The following is a 26,258-nucleotide window of genomic DNA, read 5'->3' on the forward strand; positions in this document are numbered from 1 at the left end:
AGCCGTTCACTTTCCAGGGCGACGTTTTATTATTTATTTCTGTTTCAAATGAGGAAAAGATTATTTTCTATATTATTATTGTTGTCTGTGGTGTGAGTGCTTTGTGAACGTGTTAGTAATGAAACGGTGCTGTCGGTGCTTTATTTATCACTGCAAACATCTTTAATAATTAACTTAGAATAGAAATCAAGACTGCAAACTGGTGTCACATCATTCATGATCCATTTTTACGTATTTTAATTCTATTTATGCATTCCCCCCATGTCCCCCATCCCAACCTAGTCATATCAAATTACCCAGTTGTATCTCTTCTACTTTTTCTTTTGACCTTAACTACTGACTGAGGAGGGCCGTGACTAACACAGACTCTCTGTGCGCGATACGGATCTCCGTATGAAAAGAAGCAGTCGGATCCTGCACACGTACAGCACACTTCTCAGTCAGGAGTGGAGATCTGCAGCAGCAGTGGTGAAATACGATCGGGGAACTGGATATGACTTGATCAGGAGGAAAATCTAATTGAAAAAAAAATAAATTAAAAAAAATTAAAAAAAATTAAATAAAAAAACGTAAAAAAAAAAAAAAAAAAAAATTTTTTTTTAATAAAATGAAATAATAAAAAAAAATAAAACAATGGAAAAAAATACAAATAAAAAAAAATTATAATAAAATAACAAAATAAATAAAATACAATTTAAAAAATTTTAATTAAACAATAAAATAATAAATAAAATCAAATACACTTTTTAAAATAAAACTGTACAAATTTAAAAATACAATTGTACAAATTAAAAAATAAAATAAAATAATAAAAAATAATTTAATTAATTTAAAAAATGAAATGTTTTATTTTTATGTTCCAGAGTATAAATATTTTTTGTGATTTTTACCTCTACTATTTTTCTCTGCTGCTGGTACTACCTCTACTGGAGAGATGCTATACAGAATTTAATTGTACCTGTGTATAGTGACAATAAAGATTCTATTCTATTCTATAAAAAAATTCTAAACTTTCCCTCTACTATTTTACGAGCTGAGTGCTCTGGACGTGTAGTTTTCGATGAAGATAAAATGTACGTGTGATAAAGTGCAGCTATTTTGTACGTTCCTCCACTACATGATTGTGTGTGTCGGGTGTTACACAGCCGGTGTGTTAAAAAAGCTCGACATGCATTCGAGCACTGAAGGAGAAAAATTCATTTATCTCCCGTGGAGACCAGAAGGATGAAACATTTCTAAAGAACTCTCGCTGAAGCTGAGTCAGGAATATGTTCACTACAGTCACATTTACATTTACAGCGTTTAGGAGACACTTTCATCACTTTCGTGACCGAAGACCATCCACATAATGGAGGGTTCAGGTTCTCGCTCAGGAGCCCAACAGTGTCTACTTGGCGGTGGCGGAGACAGAACCAGCCACCTTCTGATTACCACTTCAGTATCTTAACCACTGAGCTAAAGCAGGTCTGTCTGGTTCCACTGGGAAACGCTGGGCATAAGGCAGGAACACTCCGGACAGGATTGTGATGGATTGCTGCCCCGTCTAGCCTCGTGTCCGGTCTTTCTGGACGGCCCTGGACTGAATAAATGTGACGGCAGCGATTTTCCGGCCAAACTGCTGATCGCCCTGTGTTCACACTGGCAGTGTCATCATTGCGTATGGAAAAATGTGGTCGAGAAGTCAAACAGTACCAACGGACTGGAGTGAAGAAGATTTATTAAAACACAATTGTTGGTTCTTACAGCTGTATATTAGCTGAAGAACCAAGAACAGAACTGTGGGCCACCCTTCATACTGCTCTAGTCACGTACCAGTTTCAGCACTTCCTCTTAAGTTTGGGTGTAAGCCTTTGGAACCAACCATTCTGTAGTAACTGTTGGTCCTTATGTGCTAACAACATTTTGCAATGGCTTAAGACAGACATGTACTCCGTAAATCTCATCGCTGTGTAGTCAATCACTGTCTGTGCATTAATATGACTAGTACACTGTGTTTGTTCTTTGCAATCACTACATCTATTAGTGAAACTAATTGACACTATGATGAGTTTCTCTTCCATCTCTAGTAGGAACGATTATCTAGGAACCAAAAACAGCATAGCGCCTCACAGTGGCGGAGATAAAGCATGTAGCACTCTGGTCAATTTTCAATTCCTATTGATAGTTACCACATCGTTGCTAATGTTCACTCCGCTGTTCTGCATTAACTGGGATTCTCTTCCTCCTGTAGATCTTTTATTAGCCAATTGAATGTAAACAAAACGTACAAACAGAGAGTCCCTGCGCCAAAATCAGATCATCTCAGAAGGTCACGGAAGAACCAGGCTGATGTGTTTTGAGAAAACCCGCCAACTAACTTTTTTTCAACCCGGTATTATTAAGTACCAGGACCGAATGAAGCGGAGACGCAGAACCACCGAGCCGCTACAGCGTTCGCCTCCCACGTTCGTATCCAGTTTGAGAGAAGTGTGATATGAAGAGAATGAAGCGTTTGTACGTGCAGTCCTGCACTGAGGCGTGAAAAGTCGTTTCTCTCCTGTGGGGAACTTCATGAAGCTGCGTAGAACAAACGATCCGACGTGAGTGAGTGAAAGTCTGGAGGCTTCAGTGCCAGTGAGGTGAGATGTTATGGAACGGAACGCCTTTATTTATCATCTACTTGTCTACACGTGTTCAGTACGACGAAATTCGTTCTTCTCATATTCCAGCTTGTCTGGAAGCTGTGGTCAGAGTGCAGGGTCAGGGGCCTTGCTCAAGGGTCCAACAGTGCCTGCATGGCAGGGCTGGGATGTGAACTCTCAAGCTTTCAATTGATAGACCAAAGCTCAAGCCCCAAAGCCATGTTAATAGGTAGCAGTACGCCTTGGTAAGGAGGGCCTGGGTGGAGTTTGTGTATTTCCTGTGTATTCATGATGTTTCCACAACCTTGACTAGGATAAAGCCGGGATAAACAGACACTGAATGAATGGATGAATGAATGAATGAATTGCTACTCATGTTGATCAGTAGAGCGTCAACAAACCCAAATTCCCAAAAGTTGGGACAGTAGGTAGGAACCATGACATTTATCATATCCTTATGATCTTCTAAACCTCATGCAGTGGTTGATGATCTCTAGCTCTAGAACTGTACTCCAGGGGTGCTGTGGTCTGTAATTGCTGCATATGGGAACAACACGTGCTTTCTTAAAGACATGTTCCAGCTACCAGCTACCAAATCTTTTCTAAATGCAGTTTAGGGGGACAGAAGAAGGCACTAACAAATCCAGTTGGCATTGCATTATAAACCGTCATGCTACTGCGCTAAATTTGAGCCACGTGGGCTCGGGAGTATTTCGGAAAAACAGTTGTCATTTAACACGGTACGCCGCTGCATCAGGAAACACAACCTGAAACTCTGTTATGCGATAGAGAAATGCCGCCGAATGGACTGAGCCTGAGATCACAGAGGACAGATGAATCCACGTTCCAGCTTGTTTTCTGAGAGAAAATAAACAACCAGTCTGTCTGAAGTCAAGCTCCGTCTCCTATTAAAAATGTATAGACCGTCAAGAAGAGAAGAAGTCAAAGATGCCGCCGGACTGTTGAGCAGCTGAAGTCTGGAACCATGCAGAACCTCTCAAGATGTTTATAATCTTTCATACTGAACAATGGGTTCATCTTACCTCCCTGACCAGTGTTTTTTCTCTGCCTGGATGTCCAATCTGGCAGAACAAAAAGCTCCAGGAGGGTTTGAGGTTGTGCCAACCTTCCTCTGTTTTAAAATTATTGAGGACACGCAGAGAAACGGCGACAGTTCCTTGGACTTCACGGCTTGTTCCGGACACTTCTCAGGGATCATTAAAGGATGTGTGTGTGGCGGTGCAGTCGTGGGTGGAGGGACAGTCTAGCAGCGGAATTTGACACGTCTCTATGCCCGCTGGCATTCACAGTGAGAGCAGCATTAACTTTAAGAGTGGACATTTTCATTTCAAGCATTTAGTGGTGGATGCAGTTTTTAAGCAATTGAGGGTTAAGGGCCCAACAGTGGCAACATGGCAGTGATGGGCTTTGAACCAGCAACCTTATGATTACTAATCCAGTACCTTAACCGCTAGGCTATGTTCTTTTGGACCTCATTAAACATGAAAGTGCATTCCCTAAACTGTTGCCATCCATTCTAAAGCACATTATTTAATATAGCTGTTTATTATACACTGAATAGTTAAAATGGGTGTCCATATATATTTGGCCATTAAGTGCACTTTCACTGCAGGGCAGGAGCCGACTGTCAAGGGCAAAATATAAAATCGAATACAGGGAGAGTGGATCATCCACCCTGAGTGGAACAGTGGGTGTAATTAAGTTTTAGCATATTAGAACCTCAGGGGATCATCAGACTGCAAACACGTCTACTGGAAAACATTTACTGGTTTCCATGAGCAGATTTATACTGGTGATGAGATGGAAATTAAAGTGGGGGGTGGGGAGAAGGGGTCCATCCGCCCCTCCTGGCATTAATAACTTAAACCCAACAGATTTTCCGATGTGTTGGTTTGGTCTCCTGGTGAAAGGATGAAGATCTGACTATTAAGTGTTGGTGTTCAGATAATGTAAGTTACCAGAAGTATGTGGACACCTGAGCATGAGTGTGGTGGGCTTCTAATTCCAAAATCATGGGCATTAATAATGAGTCTTTGCTCTTCTGAGAAGCTCGCTATACCTCGCACAATTCCTGGATCATGATCAACATTCATATTCATCCCAGAATGATTCAGCTGGGCTTAAGTCAGGGCTCAGTGCATGTTTTACATTTTTATAAATATGAAACCCTCAGACCTGATGAGGATGAAGGTTTAGATAAAATAAACATTATGTAGTGTGTGATATTAAATATTATTACATTTAATTCTCAGCTCTGTTTATTTATTTCTGCATCACGTCTCTCGCTCTGTTTCTGAGCAGAGGAGAAATTTTTTTTTATCTCGTCTGTGCCTGACCTGTCTGTTCACTGTTACATAAATATAATGCTTCCTTGGCACCGGAGGGCACGAACCTGCATGGAGATCAGCAGGGGAGAATAAAAGTTTAGTGGATTCTGGCAGAGCTAAATGTGAGCTGTGTAGTAAGATCTGCACCCTGTGGTGCTGCTGTAGAACGTAGAACCATCACCTGGTGGAAGGGACCTGGAGAAAATAGATTTGGTGGAATAGACCTGGTAAAATGGACCTGATGAAATGGACCTGGTGAAATTGACCTGGAGAAATAGACCTGGTGAAATGGACCTGGTAGAATGGACCAGGTGGAATGGACCTGGTAAAAGAGACCTGGTGGAATGGACCTGATGGAATAGACCTGATGGAATGACCCGGTGAAAAGGACCTGGTAGAATGGACCTGGTAGAATGGACCTGGTGGAATGGACCTGGTAAAAGAGACCTGGAGAAATGAACCTGATGGAAGGGATTAGGTGAAATGGACCTGGTGGAATGGACCTGGAGGAATGGACCTGGTGGAATGGATCTGGAGGATTGGACCTGGTAAAAGAGACCTGGTGGAATGGACCTGGAGGAATGGACCTGGTGGAATGGATCTGGAGGATTGGACCTGGTAAAAGAGACCTGGTGGAATGGACCTGATGGAAGGGATCAGGTAAAATGGACCTGGTAAAAGAGACCTGGTGAAATGGACCTGATGGAAGGGATCAGGTAAAATGGACCTGGTGAAATGGACCTGGAGAAATGGACTTGGTGAAATAAACCTGGTGGAATTTTAGTTTGAAATAAATGTAGAATCACAGAGAAGATGCACATGTTGGCACCAGTGTTGGCACCAGTGTTGGCACTTATCTAATAGCAAAAAGCAAAGAGTGCAATCACCTGCTAATGTACCGGCATCCAAACAAACACCGACTTAGCTTTTAAAAGCTGCTTAAATATCCATAAGGATTCGGTCAACATTACTTATTCAAACAAACAAACAAATGAAAAAAAGCAGAGAACGCTGCTGTAAAACAAGCGTCCATTTTCATCGACCACTGTCCATCACTGTGGACACAAACGTCAACTTTAGTATGTGGTACCACCCCCAGACTCAAACACAATGTGCCAACATCCTCCTGACCCGTGAGCGTTTGTGTAAAATGTTCCATCAGCAGCACACAGCATAAAATCATCTAGACACGGGATTGATGGAATCTCGTTGAATCCGACTGGCCGCTATCAGAACATTAACATTTATTAAAACTAATTGTGCGTGACGTGTCAGGACAGCCTCTCCGGCGGAAGCTCATCTGATCAGACACGTCCAATCAGTCTCGTCTGGTGAGCGTCTTTAATTTGAAGAGACACGTTATAATAACGTCACGCTGTTTACCGAGGAAGTTCAGCCGTCGTAAGGCCATAATCGGCACGACTTTTCTCACCAAAAACTACAAACGTGCCGGACGAATATAATGCGGAGCAACCAACAGAGTTCCTTTCAAATGTAAATAAATTGTCATTGATGTTTAATCTGTATAAAGGTGTAATTATACGAGTGTGGTTTATTTGTAGATTCAGGCTCGTCAGGGACAGTTTAAGCGTTTTTGGTACACGGAGGACGGCGATTTGAGCATCCTGAGGCTAACTGTGTTAGCTTAGTAAGCTAAAACCGCAGTGATGTAATCTCTGTATAAGTAGAGTGTCTAAATAATCTGCCGTATGAGCTCCATGTCTTATTAGAATCCTCTCTAGGTAGGCAGTAGGCAGCAAGGCAGCTCAGTAGATTTTTAGACAGACCCAGTGTGTATGTTATGTGTAAATTAAGGTGATTTTATGGACGATTTTGCAGCGTTTCTGTTTTAGCATCAGTGCCTGACCTGACAAATTCTCTCTCCACGCCCAACGAGACGCTTACAAATTTTGTGGACGGCCTTTCCAAAAACTGGAGGCTGTTAATGCTGCCTGTTAACGCCAACAGGCTCACGGTCGGGCGTCTACATACTTTTGTACATAAAGTTTGATTTAATGAGTAAAACATGCATTTCCATTTTAGCAGAAGTGGTCCATGAAGTTTGTGGACACCTTACTATGGGTTTATTAATCATCCTATTCTGGAACTATGGCCGTTAGTATGTGGTCCCACCCCCAGACCCCCGCGCCCCCCCCTGGTTCCTGCGCCCCTGGCCTCGGACACAATATTGTATGACCATCCTCCTGCCTCTGACTTTAATTTAAAGTCAGTTAAAGTGTCTATAAACAAAAGAGCTGCTGATTATTCCCTAAGAGGAAATGAGTAAGTTTATTGTTTATCTCAGACCTGGCAGGAATCCAACTGGCAGTAAAACCCCAATAAATTCTGCCAAATTTAGAGTCTTTAATAAAGAACCAACACTAAATCCTGGAGAGAAGCAGGTCTACTGCGGTACCGCATTTGTTTTGCTCTGGTTATTTTCCACGCCAGTCAGAACGGCATAACGACGAGCCCAGAAATCAATCAGATGCCATCTTTAGAAGCACACTGGCAGCGGCTCCTGGGGAGGAGAAGGACGGATCTCATTTCTCATGCAGCTTCCCTGGTTCTGTAAGGAGCATCGGCCAAGATAAGCTGCTCTGCCAGTAAAAGCCGTCTGCTCGCACCGCGTCGTGACTGAACCCTGCGCCAAAGCAAGACACGTTCGTTCACGTATACAGCCAAAAGTATGTGGACATGTCTCAAGAGTATTCTTTTAAAGAATAATAAAGAGGAGCATCAGTGTGGAGCTTCCACCCTACTAGGAGGGCTTTTGTGATGGTTTGACCTGTGTCTGTGGGAATTTGTGCCCGTCCAGGGAGTAATATGGGTTGAAAAGACCTGACTTGATGTTACAATGTCAGTGGCAATTCAAAAAGGCAATTTACAACAACTCAAAACTACAAGACACCTGATCATGAGTTAGTTGGACATCCAGTTTCAATAACCACAAACTGTGGGCATCAGTGGGGAACTTCCCACCTACTACCCAGGCTTATTGTGACGTTTTGACCTATGTCTGTGGGAATTTGTGCCCGTTCAGTGACTGATATGGGACGAAAAGACCTGACTTGATGTTACAATGTCAGTGGCAAGCCAGAAAAGCAATTTGGAAGGCATGATTCGAACCTAGATCACCAGGACCCATGCTGCTGTGTGGCACCCACTCCACCAGCTGCACGACTGATTCCAAAACCCAAATATTACAGCTCCTTATGAAGGAAAAGCGGTCCAAAAAGTGGCCAGACTCACTTTTGTGATTCACTGCCCTGCATTTCGGCAGATCCAGAGCCCTCCTGCTTGTCCTGCTGGACCCGGTACGTGACATTTGGTCAGGATGAGCGAGCCCATGTGCCACATCACTGCCCACCAGACCTCTCACCTCCTGCCACAACAAAAGCTCCTTCTTCTCTCTGTTTGTTTCGGATCGATGCCCAATCTGCTGCCTCACACCTTCGCCTGTGGTGACAGTACAGAGGCCGAACGGCACTCTGAAATCGGAATTATTTATCCAGCAGGAAAAGGAAATCAATGCACCACGAAAATCACTGCGGTTTGATCGCCATGTGCGGCTTTTCTGTGTTCAGTGATCTGACATTAAGTCTGGACTTTGTGTGACAAATAATGAGTTGATGAATCACGGCTGAGTGACTGCAAGCACCGCAGTCCAAATGTCCAATTATTTTCAGTCGTGTAAAATGTGGAGCTGTAAAATTTTCAGCATTTCTCACAGCAGTGGTATGAATTATGGTGACCATATTTTGGCAAAATCAGGGTTTAAATATCTGACAAATGCATCAATAACCATCCAACTATGCTGATAAACTTTAATAAATAAACAGCTACTTCATAACAAATGCATTTATCGTCAGATAATCTTAATAATTCTAATTCAGCGTTTAGTCCTAAACTATAATAACAACAAATAAAATAGTTCATCAGTCGAGCTATTTCTGCAGCGTTACAATAACCTCTATCTTCGCGCTTTCCAAGGATGTACTCTGGTAGATTCTGGGGCACAAGAGTATTATTACACGATGTCTTGATTCCTGGCGTGTAATGTGACCCAAATGATTTTATTTATAAAAAGTAATAACATTTAATGATGATGAATTATTACCTTATTGTAATTATTATATTATAAAAGTGAGTAGTCAAGAGTTGAACCCACAAAGCCCCACACTCCATAAGAGGTTTAGCATGTTTTCCAACATGTGGGTTTTCTTTAAGTGCTCTTCACCCCCCCCCCCCCCCCCAAAATAGACAAGGCTTTTCTAAAAAAAAAATCTGATAATCTGAAATGATACTCTATACTCTAACGGCCTCACAAAACAAACCTGGTTCTTTTTGGCCCTGATTGAGGAACCGAAACTGGCGTCTTTATTATTTTTTTTAGCTCTGTGGGCTGTTTATCACGTCATGTTTTTAATAAAAGCTTCTCTTGTGATGTTTGACAGTATATTCAGTAGCTTGACTTCATTTTTAGATTCAGCTGATGATCTTCTATGATGTTCTGTCAGCGCTGCATGGTTGGGGATGAAGAACCTGCTGTCACAGAGCTGCAGATGTTCTGCGACACAGATGCAGATGTTTTTTGCAGCAGATGCGCCTCACACGCTGGTGTCGGTGTTTTTATTTCGATATAATCGCTGATGGACGAGCGCTCACGTGTCGTCCATCCATCACCGGTGTCTCTCCCTGTGTCCACGATTACCAGTCTAACCAGACGGACCGGTTTATTTTAACCTTCGTATTTCAGTCGTTGTTGGTGGAGGGGAGGTGGAGAGGATGTGGAACGGAGGATAAAATGTGGAGGTGAACTGCGGAGGCGTCGATAAAAGATCACTGACTGTAATTAGTGAGATTAGTGAGTGCGTTTCCCCTCACGACTGAAATAGTGCAATAAACCAGCGCCGTTATTCAACGTTAAACGAGTCTCGTATGCAAACACACACTAATTCTGAAGTGTGTTGCCATGGCGATCTCCTCGAACCAATGCCAGTGTGTTTTTTCGTTATTTCTATTTTGGCAGCGTGAACTAGCGCTCAGCGTTTGTTGTGATTTTGTTTGTGCTGTGTTTTCTTTACAGGATGTGCAACATGAGTTTCATGCACTACATGGCCTAAAGTATTTGGACCCCATATAAAATTAATATTAAATATAAAACCGTCACTTCTTTTCACCCGCCAGGAGGTGGAGTCCACACTCCTTTGTGCAGGAGCCTCGACCAGCCACCAGAGGTCGCGACTGCAGCAGTGATGAGGAACCCGGTCGTCCTCGCTACCTCAGACACGGCCAGTTGTGTCTGTTGAGCGCCCAGGTAGGTCGATAGCACAGCTGATTTTAAAACTAAAGAAGCCTTAGAAGCATTTAGAAGCAAAAACCACTGAGATTTTGTAAGAATTAATAGCATCATTAGAAAAGAAAATGTTGGAGGCAGTAAAGTGAACCCTGTGGTGAATCATTTCAGCTTTTCCTAGCAGGACGTGACTGAAGAAAACAGCTGTAACGTAGCCTGAGGACACCGCGAGGACATGGTGAGGACACGGCGAGGACATGCCGAGGACACGCGTGACCTGGATTATGTGCTGATGTGAAGCCATGCTGACAGACTCTGACATCGTGACGAGGCCTCAGGACGCAGCGAGGACCAACATGAACGCAGAGCAGCGGAAAACTGAGGGAATCGGAACACACTACATGTCCGTTCATTAAGTCATTCATTGTCTGTATTAGCACCTCTTTATCCTGGTCAGGGTCGCAGTGGGTCTGATTCATTAGATGAAAGGTAGGAAACACACACACATTCACACACACATCCACACTTACGGTTATTTCTAGTATCTCCAGTCGGCCTGACTGCATGTCTTTAAAACTGTGGGAGGAAACCGGAGCACACGGAGGAAACCCACATGGACACAGGGAGAACATGCAAACTCCAAACAGAAAGGACCCAAACCCTCTTGTTGTGCCGCCCTCGTCCATTCAATTCCCTTTAAACCAATAATTTTTTATTTTAATAGATTTTAATAATCAATTTATATTTAACCTGTTTCACTATAGTTGGTCAGAACCAGGTTCAGTCCCCTGTCTGATATAAACCTAAAGATTCTTTACATTCTCTAGTAAACAAAAACCTAGTAAACAAAGTAAACAAAAATCTAATCTAACATAACCAGCAACACAAATGTGATTAAAGACAAAACAGTGTTAAGTTTGGCCCAGATAAACGGGGGGTGGGAACGTTTGGGGGGTGTCAGGGGGCACTGTGGGCTGAGATGAACACATGTAGAGCCCACGAGGGCCCGGCGGGGGCAGCACACATAATGTTTGGGTGTCTTGTGGGTTATTAACAGGCAGCCCGGAGTCACGTAGCGCTGAGTCAGAGCGGCTCATTTGGGACCGACACTGACGTGCCAACCGTGCGCCAGTTAATCAGCAAAATCTTACAGGACACTCGGGTTAATCACTCTGCAAAGGTCAGATCATTTTAATACGATAAATAATCATCTAAATTTGCGTTATTTGCTTTTAAGTGCATTAGTAATGCTGGTGAACATGCCAACCACAGATCAGCATTAAAAATCCAAAACACATCTGGTTTAAACTGGAAGAATGAAGAGGATGAAGGATGCCCTGGCGTAGCAGCTTAATAGGCTAATCTACCTTAAATAATAACATGTAATAAATATGTAATAATAATAAGTATAAATAATAATAAGTAATAAATAAAAAAACTATAAACAACAACAACAAATAATAAGTAATAAATAAAAAAAACAATAAACAACATAAAAACCCATACTAATGGTGCCCGGGTGGCGCAGTGGGATATTGAACACCCCGGTTCGATCTCGGCTCTGCTACCGGTCGCCTGGGCGGCATCTAGCGGGCACAATTGGCAACCGTGTTTGCTGGGTGGGAAAATGACCGGACCAAGTGGGTGGGGTCTTCAAACGCTGTGTAAGGACCCTGGTTAGCAGATAAAGGCGCCTGTGCAGAATGCATGGGTATAAAGAAGGGGTCTGCTAGGACTGAGCATGCGTCGGAGGGCACATGAGCAGCAGTATAACCCTCCTCGAATGCAATCAGGGATCCACAGCAGCGGAAGACAGACTGACCACGCTAAATCGGGAGAAAAATGCATAAATAAATAGAAAAAACATAATGATTGGTTGTTTTGATTATTTTTAAATAATTTAGTTTCACAGTTCAGAGCCACTGTACCTGCAGGACGTGACTGACCGGCTGGACGACGTGTTTTTTATTAAAGCGGCCTGACGCTGAACAGCTCTGACGTTGAACAAAACAAAGTGAATGTGTGTTTGCCGTCTCTGAATGTTATCGCCCCGAACAGAATCAGCACGCTGCACAATTCACAGGCTTCCTCACATCAGGTTTTCATAAGAGCCTCTCAGACACGATTAGATCGACGTGATTTATGAGCTCCTGTCAAATCCAGTCATTACAGATCGTTCCTCACTGCCAGGACTGAACGTTTCTACTGTTAAAATACAGAATTAATGTTAATGTCACGTCCAATACAGACAAAACACTCATCATGTGGACTAACGTGTGTAGATCTTCTAAATTACAGTGTTTTATTATATTTGTTATTTTATTTATTGTTATTTTTGCTCAACAGCGACAGTTTGTCCTACGTTATACGTTAGCTCAGAAAGTCTAGAACGGATTGGATGGGGTGGTATAAAGCAGACGTCCCCAACGGCGGACCGGTACCAGTCCATGGGTCATTTATAATAAATAAAAAGAAAGAATAAATAATTAGAGCTGCTACATCAGCCATTAAAACGCTGCTTTTATTTCCAACACACGGGTGTTTATCATCTCATATCACCCCCAGGTGGAAGCAGCGTCTCGTTGAAGTGAAAAAAGCTCATGTGTGAGCAGTGTAGGTATTCTATTTAAAATTTTCCTCCCACCGGTCTGTGGAATTATATTTTATATGAAACCGGTCCATGGTGCAAAAAAGGTTGGGAAGCGCTGGTATAAAGAACACTCCTGTTATACTCTGGAGTGGTGGGAATGTGTTCTCTGGAACCTACGACCCTGAATTATGATTCCAGGTTTTGCAGCTTCCCAAAGAACAGTGCACACTGAGTGCCAGCTGTAAAGGATTGGTTCTGGAAGAGGAGAATTTTGTTTTTGGTTATTATTTTATGTTTCACGTTATGCCAAGTTCACACTACACGACTTTCCCAGTCGTCAGGTCGCTGTACAGTTCACACTACACGACTGAATCTTTTGCACTCGGGAGTCTTTCAGTCAGTGTATATTTCACACTACACGACTGATCGGCGATCGGGGGTTTCACACTACACGATCCATCACCAACTGGAATCGCAGGTGAGCTTCTCTACGTTTAGTCACGAGAACAAACGCGAGAAGTGACGAGGGGTTTAATGATACCACGTCCAAAAATGCACGTCAACAAGTAGCGAGTGATCAAAGTTTGTGAGCTGATGTGCAGCGTAAAATCAAAGAGGAAAATAAATGAATCTGAGTGGATTTGGCAACACAAACAGTATAGATGGTTCTGTAGTAAGTTGGAGGTTAATTAATAATTTTGTAATGCAGCGTGGGTGTTATGTTTTGTAGAGGATCAAATCAGAAATACTGTAAAACGCGTGTGTGTGCCGGTGTATCCTGATATAAACTATATCCTCTCCTGCATTTCCCCTCACGCTGTATCCTGCGTTCTCATTGGCTGTTCGACATGTCACTCATTTCCAGTCGTACATCTGAGATCAGATATCTGGCTTGCTAGAAAACTCGATCCAGTCGCCGAGCGCTCGGCGAGCCGGTTGGGTCGAGTTGTTGGATAGTTCACACATAGCGACTGAGAGCCGAGTTTTGATCGCCGAGCGAACGCTGAGTTGCTCCCGACCCGGAAAATCAATCGCCGACCAGTCGCCGAGCGAAATCTGGCCAAAAATCGTGTAGTGTGAACTAGGCATTACCAGTTAAAGTGTCTGAAAATGATGTCTGTGTTGTGTTATTACAACACAACTCCAAGGGTCAAACGAGTCTGGAAACGATTTAATAAGCTGCAATTAGGTCTGGATTCTGTCCTGTTACAACAGTTTAAGGGTTTTATGGTTATAAATGCACGCTGCTGAATGTAGGTGTACCCATAATAAACGAACGTGTAATGAATAGACTTGATTCTATTAACCGGATCAACCTCGGATCTGAAGGTCTTCTAAACGAGGCTTCTTCTTCATCAGGGTCTGACCCTCCGTGCACTGAGGTCAGTGAGGCTAAAAACTCAGTTCAATACAGAATCAATATCCAGACCATCGACGCTGAAGGTTAACAGGATTAGATTTAAATTAATGAGGCGGGTTTATGGTTTTCTTCCCATTTAAATCTTAATAAAGCTGCTGAACGGGTACAAAATGAATCCGGCGCTAACTCTCACACCACACTCACCTAAATGCACCTGATGTTTTATATAATTCAGTGTTTTTATACACTTTATATGTAGTTTAGGGAAGGTCCTAAGTTTAGGAAAGGCATGACTACACAGACCCCTGATCTCTGGAATGAACCCGAATCGGAATGCTGACATCTTTTGACTGAACAGGCACAAATCCCCACAGACGTACTTCAAAGTCTCAGGTTGTGAGAAGCCTTAGCAAAAGAGCGGCTGTTATTCTAGTTGACACTCTGTTGTAATACTGTTTGTTTTCGAAATGGGACGTCAGACTAACAGGCTCATGGTCGGGTGTCCGAATACTTTTGGCCGTGTGGTGTTTACTGAGAGTGAAGAGTGCACCGAGTCTGATTCCCTCTCAGCGCTGTGTGGAGTAAAAGCTTTTACTGTGGCTCATTTATCACGGATGATGGAGCGACTGAAGTGAATTACACCAACGCACGGCGATCTTGCAAAAAATCCTGCAAAGACTGCACAAAGAGCACACAGAGACAAAGCGCTGTGTTTCGGAACACAGCCGATACACACGTTACATCCCACGTCTGACTGCACAGATCGTTTCAAACTGAAAGTTCTGCAGAACTAAAGCCGTCATATAGTTCAACGGTTAAGGTAGAGGCTTAGTAATCAGAAGGTCGCTGGTTCAAGCAGCACATCTGCCAGCTTGGCTTGCCACTGTTGGGCCATTGATCAAGGCCCTCAACCCTCAATTGCTTGCAATGTATACAGCATTGATTGTACGTCGCTTTGGATATAGGAGTCTGCTGAATGCTGAAAATGTAAATCTATATTTATGTAACATTAATATAAAGCCGTTTCTCTTGGCCAGACAGTAGGAGGCGCTGTTTCAATGGCAAGAAAGTGACTTCTAATCCAATCAGGATGCTCGGTTGGTTTATTTTTTATTTTTTTTATTTATTTATTTTTAAGCCTTTTGCTTCTCATTTTGCACCCAGTACAGTTGAGCAATTGAAGTATATTTTTTTGTCACTGCTGCCACCCGCACCCCTGAAAACTGAGGCATTGCCACGAAGTTTAATCCAGCAAAAAACCTGTAATAAAAGAACTCACTTTTATTATCAATAAATAAATAAAAATGCCAAACGCAGTTCTGTGCCGCTCTGATTAGATTAAAGATCCATGATTTAAATACTGACCCCCTGACAAACTGTAACTGGACTTCACTGATTTTCTGGTGTGTTGTTAGGGGGGTTGGGAGTCCCATATGCACAGTGTTTATTCCTAAGGGTCCAATCGGTCGTCATGCTTACTGAGAGCTTTACAGCACCTCTGAGCGCAGCCGGAGCCGTTAGGGTGGAGACGCGAGGGTGGAGAGGATCTTTAATCCTGAGAACGAGACCCCAAACCGTCACCTCACGCTGAAAAGAAATGACTCTGGGAAATAAAACAGGTCTGCAGTTAATTAAAAGCTGGCAAAACATGGGTGACACTGCCCATAGTCAAGCAAGCTTTATTATGGAAAGTCATGTTAATGTAACGCTTGCTTGACTGTGGGCAGTGTCACCCAAGTTCCAGCAGCTTTTTATTTACTCTGGATCTCAGCTGCTGTACATTCACATTCAGTGCTTAAGGTACAACCTATGATTGTGAACAAATATAACAGGTATAGGGGCCTTGCTCAGGGGCCCACCAGTGGCAGTCTGACGACTGTAGGGCATGAACTGAATTATATGCTTCCTTGCCCAAAAACAGCTTTAAAATGATTTAATTTGCTCATATTGCAAAAGCTCGGTTAAGGGTTTAAGAAACAGATTAAAAATATAATAATAATAATATAATAATAATAATAATAATACTAATATAATAATAGTAATAAAAAGAAGAAAAAGAAGAAAAATAGAAATAATAATAATATAATAATAATAATAATAGGGCCAGTGATAGCTCAGTGGTTAAGGTACTGGACTAGTAAACAGAAGGTTGCCGGTTCAAGCCCCGCCACCACCAAGTTGCCACTGTTGGGTCCCTGAGCAAGGCCCTTAACCCTCAATTGCTCATTGTGTAAGTCGCTTTGGATAAAAGCGTCTGCTAAATGCTGAAAATGAAAATGAAAATGAATAATAATAACAATAATATAATAATAATAATTGTAATAGTAATAATGATAATATCTAAAAAAAACTACTACTAATAATAAAAAAGAATAATAATACTAATAATAAGAAAAATAGAAATAGTAATAATAATGATAATAATAAAAAATAATAGTAATACTAATAACATTAATAAAAATAATAAAAATAATAATAAAATTAATAAAAATCTTTATAATAATAATAATAAGAATAGAAATAATAATAATAAAATTTTAAAAATATAGAAAAAAACATTTTAAAATACCAACAACAATAGCAGTGCGAATAGTAACATCAAAAAAATTATAATGGTACTATATGTAAGTAGTAGTCAAATAAAATTGTGCGTGTGTGTGTGATGATCTCCACTGTGTGTGTCTTGATGGACGTCAGACGGACGTCATGGCTTCGGTGTGGACGCGTGGGGAGACTCGAGCCCCGCCCCGGCACCTGCTCCCCCGGCAGTCAACACGCTCTTACAAACACAGACAGTGAGGAAGTCTGAACCAAACACACACAAACACCACCGTTTAACGTACAGCGCATGTACAGGCTCTGAACACACACACACTCACACACACAGTCACGAGCGCATCTATCCACCCACACGTCACACGCTCGGCACAGATGCGACCCCTCCCCGCGCCGAGCCATGATTCATCACGTCCCGTTTTATCCCACAGTCACGTGATCGGGCCTTCAGAGAGCCGTCCTTCACCAGATCTCCACAGAGGTGCTTCTCAAGGGTATTCCAGTAAAACCTGAAAACCTTTCATGTCTTTCTGAGATGGCGTTAGAATAATATTCACATAAACGTGGCATCGCCAGCCTGCACATTAAAGATTCGAGATATTTTAATCAGGAAAACCCTGGGACACTCAGCCTCAGCATTTACATTGACGTCTTCAGCATTTAGCGGACGCTTTTATCCAAAGCGACTTGCAGTACTGTGACAGCATACAGTCTAAGCTTTTTTAAATACTCATTCAGTACCTTAACAGCTAGGCTACTACTGCCCTATTACAGAGATCTAATCCAAGGTCAGGAGGGCAAACCATAACATTTACATTTTCAGCATTTAGCAGACACCTTTATCCAAAGCGACTTACATTACAGTTACAGTATACAGTCTGAGCAATTGAGGGTTAAGAGCCTTGCTCAAGGGCCAAGCAGCAGCAACCTGGCAGTGGTGGGACTTGAACCAGTGACCTACTGATTACTAGTTCAGTACCTTAATCAGTAAACCAATTCACATACAAGTGAGGTTCTGGGAGTGTGTGTGTGTGTGTGTGTGCCCTGTGATGGACTGGCAACCTGTCAGGGGTGTTTCCTGCCTTTCGCCCAGTGAATTGTACCCACCGCGACCCTGACCAGGATAAAACGGTGGTAAAACAGACAATGAATGAATTAATAAATGCTTTACTGAATCAAAATATGGTAATTCAGTGTCATTAGACGTATCAGTGGGTCTACAGTTGTAGCCTAGCAGTAAAGGTACTGGATTAGTAATCGGAAGGTTGCTGGTTCAAACCTCACCACTGCCAGGTTGTCACTGTCGGGCCCTTAACACTCAGATGGTTAGATTTAACACTGTCACTGTTCTGTAAGTCACTTTGGATAAAAGTGTTGCCTAAATGCTGAAAAAGTAAATAAAAGTAAAAATGAAATCATCTTTACACGTCTGTGTAATTAAAAGCAGAACAATATACACACACACACACACACACGCACACACACACACACCGTCATCTCCCAAATGGAAGGAATTAGAACATAAACATGGATCCTTTATTGATTTAGTGAAGACGACTGTAGGCGAGCGTGAGCCAGAGATCTGGGTCGATACGCTGGAAGGTCTGCACTACCCCGCATAAAGAAATCTAAATCCATACAGATAAAGGAAACCGGTGTCGGCTCACTCCTCCGAGCCGGAATCCTGGCTGGAGTCGATCTGATCTGTGCTCAGGCGGGTCTGAGGTCTGGTTTATTATCGTACAGAGATTCTGGATCATTAGCTTGACCTGTCAGTGTGGGGACTGCTGGACTGGACGGCTCGTTTAACCGGCGGCCTGAGAACAATCCAAGCAGACTAATACTTTTATACATGGGGTGTGATTTAAGAAGGGCTGCAAGTATATGAAAATTATGTCATTTATATTTAATTGATCTACGCTGGACATGGAAATTCCTGCTTTCTGATTGGCTGTCGGGTGTGTATCGATTATTCATGAAGCAGATCTGGTTAAACGTTTTACAATATCAGCATTTAGCAGATGCTTTTATCCAAATCGACTTACAGCACTGTGACAGTGTACAGTCTAAACAATTGAGGGTTAAGGGCCTTTCTCAAGGGCCCAACAGTGGCAACCTGGCAGTGGTAGGGCTTGAAACAGGTTGTTTATTTACAGTTACAGTAAACAACAGTTTATGTTGAACCTGTTTTCTGTATCGTCTTATCGTTCTGCTGAAAAAAAAATACAGAAATTAATGTTGTAAATTTAAACATCAGATTAAAGAATCAGTTTAAAGAATCTCACAGAATAGAAGAAATAAAAGCCAGCAGAAGAAAACAGAATATGGATTGTAGTGGGACAGCGGTAGCCTTGGGCTATCAACCAAAAGGTTGAGAGTTTAAATCCCTTTCTGCTACTCAGCCACTGTTGGGCCCTTGAGCAAGACCCTTAACCCTCCTGACTCCAGGGGCGCTGTACAATCCCTGACCCTGCACTCTTTATTCATTATACTGTACGTATGTAGCAGCACGGTGGCTCGGTGGGTAGCACTGTCGCCTCACAGCAAGAAGGTCCTGGGTTTGATCTCCAGACAGGGCAGAGTTTGCATGTTCTCCCCGTGTCTGCTTGGGTTTTCTCCCACAGTCCAAAAACATGCAGTCAGGTTAATTGGAGACACTGAATTGCCCTATAGGTGAATGTGTGTGTGTGTGTGTTTGCCCTGTAATGAACAGGCGCCCCACCCAGGGTGTTACTGTGTGCCTTGCGCCCATTGAAAAGCTGGGATAGGCTCCAGCACTCCCCATGACTCTGACTGGATAAGCGGTTAAGAGAAGAGCGGCGACTCAGTTCTATATGAAAATACTATTTATGTTAAATACTCATAAAATAATTATTCACAGCTACAGGGTGAGGAGTTAATAGCAACCTGAGCGTGTTATTAGTGTAAGTCATAAAAACGTAGCCGCTGGCGAAGAGTATTTGACTGCTGCGCCATGTAAGTGGCTAAAAAGATGCATTTATTTAAACACTGTACTGTAATTAACCTCTGAGAAGCCGCTTCATGTAAAAATATACATTATAGTGACAACAAAATTGTTTTTTTATTACAACTTCTTAAACTTAAACAGTCCAGACTTATAAAAAATGTGAATAACACTGATCAGCCATAACATTAAAACCACCTCCTTGTTTCTACACTCACTGTCCATTTTATCAGCTCCACTTACCATATAGAAGCACTTTGTAGTTCTACAATTACTGACCTTCTAGACCTTCATCAGTGGTCACAGGACGCTGCCAACGGGGCGCTGTTGGCTGGATATTTTTGGTTGGTGGACTATTCTCAGTCCAGCAGTGACAGTGAGGTGTTTAAAAACTCCAGCAGTGCTGCTGTGTCTTATTAAAGTGATACCAATCTGACCATCTGTAACAAACATTCCACATTTTGGACCTTTTGGAAGAACACATGTCGCCCTCTTCAGAGGACGATGTCTGTTTCATGGGTGTCCATGTTTATTTCAAAATAATCACACCAAGCCACTTTAAATGATTATTAAATCTGCTCCTGTCCCAACTTTTTGGTTTGTTCTTCTTGGAACGTGATGTCCAACAAGGTTTTGTTTATGTGTCCGAGTATCTTCGGCCGTACAGTGCACGTACAGCTAAAATGCCGGCGTGGGCGCGGCAGTGAGCAGTTATTTTTGGACAGTGTGGTAACAGTGATAGAGCTGCATCGGCGCATTAGCAGGGCAGTGTGGCGGAGTGGTTATGGAGGAAAACTCTTTACTAATAAAGCTAATGGTCTGAGGGGAGGAAGATGGACAGGTTGCGGTTGTTCCGAGGTCTAAGGGCTCTTAGATTCACCCGCCAAATAAACAGAGAAATACGGCCAAGAGAATTACGGCTGACCCATCGCATTCCAGCAACAATAACTCTCCATGGCTAAAGGTCAGTAAGTGGTGCTGGTTTCAAATTCTCAAATGATTTTCTGTTCACACTGTGGTGTTCATCAGACAGCCAGCACTTCTGCAGCTTTGGCGCGAATCGCCGTTTCGTTCAGCGCTCGGCTTGAGTGGTAAAACGTCATCAAAGTGTGAATATGAGACGAATCTGCATTTGTTTATGTTGCTTTTACCGCCTCATATCAAACAGTTTGTCTCACTGGGGGAGCTTTGAAGCGGTCAGCTGCAAACCCAAAAGTTTGGGTGGTACAGTAGTCCTATATGCTGGCACACTGCCACAGGTCAGCACTGGGTATCCAAACAGCCTGGTCATTAGGAGGTGCACTTGTTGGTACACTCCCAGTGCAGGTCCCAAGCCTGGATACAATAATGATGGCGGCGTCAGGAAGGGATAAAAACTGTACCGGATCTGGTATGTGAACCAGAAGGATCCACTGTGGTGACCCCCCAAATAACACAAGTGTTTGTTTGTTTGTTTATGTGGTGCTGATGCAAGTCTGAATCTCCTCCCGCTTCAGCTCGGAGACCTACCAGCCATCAAACAAGCAGGCATTTTACCGCCCCGCTGGCATTTAGCATCTGGCATCAGGAGAACCCTCTCTGGGGTCGTTTTTCTTCTCCCACAAATAAAACGACCCTAAAAGTAGTTTACGAGCAGCACAGAAAGAGCCTGGAGGAACTCCATCTTATTTAAAGGTGCTACAGCATCTGTAGCTGTCAAGTCACTCCGATTCATCCAGAATGAGATATGGGAGACGGTTGCTCCTGTATGAACCCCAGCTTGTAAACAAAGCCAGGAAAACCTAACAGAAACCCTAAGCTTATTCTGCAAAGATCAGAAGATCAAAAAGATGTGATGTTCACCAAACCAAGAATCACACAAACAAAACCAATAAAGCTTGATATGAACCCAAACTGTCTGTTCTTACCCTTCATCTGGGTCTAGCATGAGCTTTCTTGGAAAGACGTGATGCTACAGCCTGTTTTTAACAGCAGCTTCATTGAGCTAATCACAATAATTGATAAACCATCTTGGAACACTGGCTTTGCAAACCCTTGATCCTTTAATCACAAGTAAACCCTTCAAGCAAAGCAGGAAGATGCCACGAAGATCAGAAGATCAAGAAGATCAAGCATAGCCAAAAAAAAAAACCCTGATAGGAACCAAAAGCCACCTCATGTTGCAATGGTCAGTTCTGATCTACTAACTGGTTCCCTGTGTAGACCTGGATGGTAGGGGCTAGCACGTGCTTCCTCGTAGACATATGAAGCCACCAGCAGCTTTTCAAGCTACACAGATGGTCCTTCAGCCTCTAGCTTTTGGGACAACATCTAAAAGATTAGACCTTCCGAGGGCTTCAGACTAAAGGAACTTTAGTGGCCTGCAAAGACCTTTGATCTCTAGCTTTTGTGAGAACAGTTTGGGGAAGGTCCTTCCTTGTTTCAGCATGATTGTGCCACTGTGCTCTAAGCAAGGTCCATCTAAAGGACCAGACCTTCAGTGGCCTTCATACTAAATGAACTTCAGTGGCCTGCAAAGATCTCTGACCTCTATATTTTGCAACAACAGTTTGGGGAAGGTCCTTCCTTGTTTCAGCATGGTTGTGCCTCTCTGCACTAAGTGAGGTTCTTGGACCTTGATTTGGCCTACAGGAACTTCAGTGGCCTGCACAGCAGAGCTCTGGCATCAATCCCATGTTATATTTTTGGGATGAATTGGAATGGAAGGACAATTGCGAGCCGGGCTTTTGCGCCCACATCAGTGCTTGAGCTCACAAATACTCGTTTGATTAAATAGGCACAAATTACCACAGACACACTTTAGAACTGTGTGGAAGCTCCTCCAGAAGATAGGAGGCCGTTTTAATCACTGTGTGATTCCAAAATCTTTAATCTCAACCAGAACCACAAACCACGTCATGAAACATCCAAACCAACCCAAAAGAGAGAGACTAAAATAGGCATAAAACTGTGAGTCAAAATATAAGATCCAACAGTTCTTCTTATATTGCAAAACACAATGTATAGCCAAAAGTATATGGACACCTGATCATAAGCTTGTCACACATTCCATTCCAAAACCGATAGCTGGACGTTGAATGTAACTAAGATTTCCCCACTTCATAACAGCCTTTACATTTTGAGTAAGGTTTGCCTGGAGATTTTTAAGAGTGTGGGAATTTGTACCCATTCAGTTCCAGGAGTATTTGTAAGCTCAGGGGCTGATGCTGGTCAAAAAGGCTTGACTTCCAATCAATGTTCAAATGCACCCCAAAGGTATTAAAAGGTCACGCTGAGGTCAGGACATCTGCTTGAGCAGGGAAGGGCCTTCCCCAAACTACTGCTGTAAAAGTTAGAAGCATAAATTACCTCAGCTTAAAAAGTAGAACAGGCGTCTACATACTTTTGGCTTCATGGTGTAGCTCATGCAAAGCCTCCAACGAATAACAACCCTGGAAGCCAATGTTCCCAATGTTGCTCTGGTTGGACCAAAGCACGTCTTTACGGACCTCGGTTTGCCTACAGGAGCGCAGTCATGCTAAAAGAGGAAAGGGCCTTCCCCAAATTGTTGCCAAAAAAGTTAGAAGCACCTGAGTGTGGCTAAATCGACCTGAGCTCAGTCATTAGTACGGGTGTGCGCATACGTTTGGCGATATGATCTACTGAGAAAACCCAACAGGAACTCAACCATCATCAACATCATCAACCATCTCAACCAGAAGCTTCTCCTAAACAAGGTCAGCACCACCTTCTCCTGACAAGGTCAAAAGATGAAGCGAAAGGAAAGTAAGCATGCAGAGGGTGTACTGACCATTCCTGCGTAGGCTCGTCGATCACCAGGAGCACCTTGAACTTCTTGGAGGTGGGAACGCTGCTGTGGTCCACCAGACCCGCCGAGGCTGCCGTCTGCTTCACCACGTTGGTGATGGAGCTGAAAAAGCCCGAGCCGGTCGGAGCGGCCTGGGGACGGCGCTCGGGGACCGGAGAGGCAGACGGAGGCACGGCGGGAGCAGCAGCGGGGGCAGCGGGAGCAGCAGATGCGGCGGGAGGAGGAGGAGCAGGGGACGTGGCCTGACCCGGAGTGGTGGAGGACGGAGCCTGGGCCGAGGAGGCGCTGGGAGGAGGAGGTGGAGGAGGATCTGGTCTCTGCAGGTCGGTCATGTAGCCGTTCGGCAGGTTGGCGATGAAGCTGCTGTCGGAGAGGCGACGGCGCAGGAAGTTCATGGCTGCGGGTCGAAGCTCGATGGAGATGGAGGACGGAGACGCTGACGCTCGCTGGTCGCTGCTGACCGAGATGGATCTCCTGAGGAGCTGGACTGAACGATGCTCTGCTGTTTCTCCTCCTCAGTCTCCGCCTGATCCAGAGATGCTCAACCTCTCCCTCTCTCGCACTCTCTCTCTCTCGCACTATCTCTCTCTCTGGCTCTGCCTCTCTTTTGCTTTCGCTTGCTCTTTCCCTCTCTCTCTTTCCCCTGCTCTCTCTCTCTTTCACTCTCTCTCTCTCGCACTATCTCTCTCTCTGGCTCTCCCTCTCTTTTGCTTTTGCTTGCTCTCTCTCTCTCTCTTTCCCCTGCTTTCTCTCACTTTCTCTCGCTCGCGCTGTCTCTTTCGCTCTCTCTCTCTCTCTCTCTCTCTCTCTCTCTCTCTCTCTCTCTCTCTCTCTCTCTCTCTCTCTCTCTCACTCAATTCAATTCAAAAAGCTCTGCCTCAACCTCTCTCTCACTCTCTCGCGCTCTCTCTCTTTTTCTTCTCTCTCTCTTTACACTCGCTCCCCCTCCCCCTCATCCGTCACGACCTACGTAGCAGTGTTATACCGCAGTCGTGAACAGGAGTTTCCGATTAATACACATATAAAAACGTGCGCTCCCCTCCAGCCGCCCCCTTCTCCTCGTTTTCTCCCCTTTTATTCCTCAGCCTTACCTACGGGAGACCCGCGGGCGGCCGAGCGCAGGGAAAACTGGGCGTGGCTTCCTGGTTCTTCCGCTTCGTCCCTCGTACTCGCAGCCTCCTCCTCAGTTCTCATGGGTAAAGTGAGACTCAGTGATGCTGGAGCACCGATGCTGTGTCACCTTCAGGCGTTTCAAGCTAAATAAAAACAATTGTACTGTTTATTAATATATTATTATTATTATTATTATTATTATTATAATTATTATATACATTATATGGACAAAAGTATATGGACACATAACTGTGCCCATGTATGCAAACCAGGGCTTATAAAAACATGATGGAGTTCTGACCTCAACAATTCTCTGCTAGTCAAAATATAAGATCCAACAGTTCTTCTCATATTGCAAAACACAATGTATAGCCAAAAGTATACGGACACCCGACCATGAGCCTTTCAGACATTCCATTCCAAAACCGTTAGCTGGACATTGAATGTAACTTAGATTTCCCCACTTCATAACAGCCTTCACATTTTGAGTAAGGTTTGCCTGGAGATTTTGTACCCATTCAGTTCCAGGAGTATTTGTAAGCTCAGGGGCTGATGCTGGTCAAAAAGGCTTGGCTCACAATCAATGTTCAAATGCACCCCAAAGGTATTAAAAGGTCAAGTTGAGGTCAGGCCGTTGGATTTATGGTCTTTATGGATTGAAGGACATTCATGCTTGAGCAGGAAAGGGCCTTCCCCAAACTGCTGCTGTAAAAATTAGGAAGATGAAATGTGTCTACATACTTTTGGCTTTATAGTGTGTCTCATGCAAAGCCTCCAACAAATAACAACCCTGGACGTCGATGTTCCCAATGTTGCTCTGGTTGGACCAAAGCACGTCTTTACGGACCTCGATTTGCCTACAGGAGCCTGTGGGATGAATAGGAACACTGACTGTGATTCAGTGCCCAACCTAAAAAAAAAACCTGTTTCTCAAAAATGAGCACAAATTCTCACAGTCACTCTCCAAAATATTGCTACAAAGGTGAAGGAGATTTTAATGAGACGTCCAGCAAACTAAACTTGTCTATATATTTGTACTAAACACTTTATCCTGGTCAGGGTTGTGATGGACTTGGTGCCACCTGAACATGTTGGGTTCCAGTCCACTGCAGGGTATCACAACCCACTCACTCACTCACTCATTCATTCACATTTAGGGGAGTTTACAGGGGTCAGTTCACATCCTGCATGTTTTTTGGTTAAAAATTTAAAATGAATTAAAATTAAAGGCTCCTTTGAGGAGTGAAGCTCATGTGACCACATTTTACTTCAGTATTAATCATTTCAAACAGCTGAGATTATAATAAATATTAACGGGTTATGAAAAGCGTTTATATTATAATATTGTGATGAATGAGTTTGTACTCAGTGATGAAAAGTTTCAGCCTGGTTTCGGTTGCTGATTGTAACATGAAAAACGATCGTGTCACATTTCAGCAGTGAAACATTTTTCTCAATAAAAGCAGCGATAAAAACGTTGTAATATTTTTTATCCCGCCGACTTTTACATTATTTAAACCTTTAAAAGAAAACATTTATCTTACAAATATTATTAAGTTTTAATATTTTACACCAGGTTTATAGATTCTGTCTGAGAC

At 43.2% G+C, this 26,258-nt stretch overlaps 1 protein-coding gene across 2 annotated transcripts in view; it reads right to left on the reverse strand.

Moving 5' to 3' along the window:
- syn2b (synapsin IIb) overlaps nucleotides 1-24,360 on the reverse strand; it is a 46,144-nt gene extending 21,784 nt beyond the window's left edge. For both annotated transcript variants that reach the window (XM_062986684.1, XM_062986683.1), the window contains exon 1: nucleotides 23,530-24,360. In XM_062986684.1, the coding sequence (XP_062842754.1) occupies nucleotides 23,530-23,942 (413 nt within the window). In that variant the 5' untranslated portion in view covers nucleotides 23,943-24,360. The remainder of the gene's footprint in view (nucleotides 1-23,529) is intronic.
- Between the last annotated feature and the right edge of the window lie 1,898 nt (nucleotides 24,361-26,258).

Source organism: Trichomycterus rosablanca, chromosome 24 (assembly GCF_030014385.1).
Source record: "Trichomycterus rosablanca isolate fTriRos1 chromosome 24, fTriRos1.hap1, whole genome shotgun sequence".
NCBI classification, from domain to species: Eukaryota; Metazoa; Chordata; class Actinopteri; order Siluriformes; family Trichomycteridae; genus Trichomycterus; species Trichomycterus rosablanca.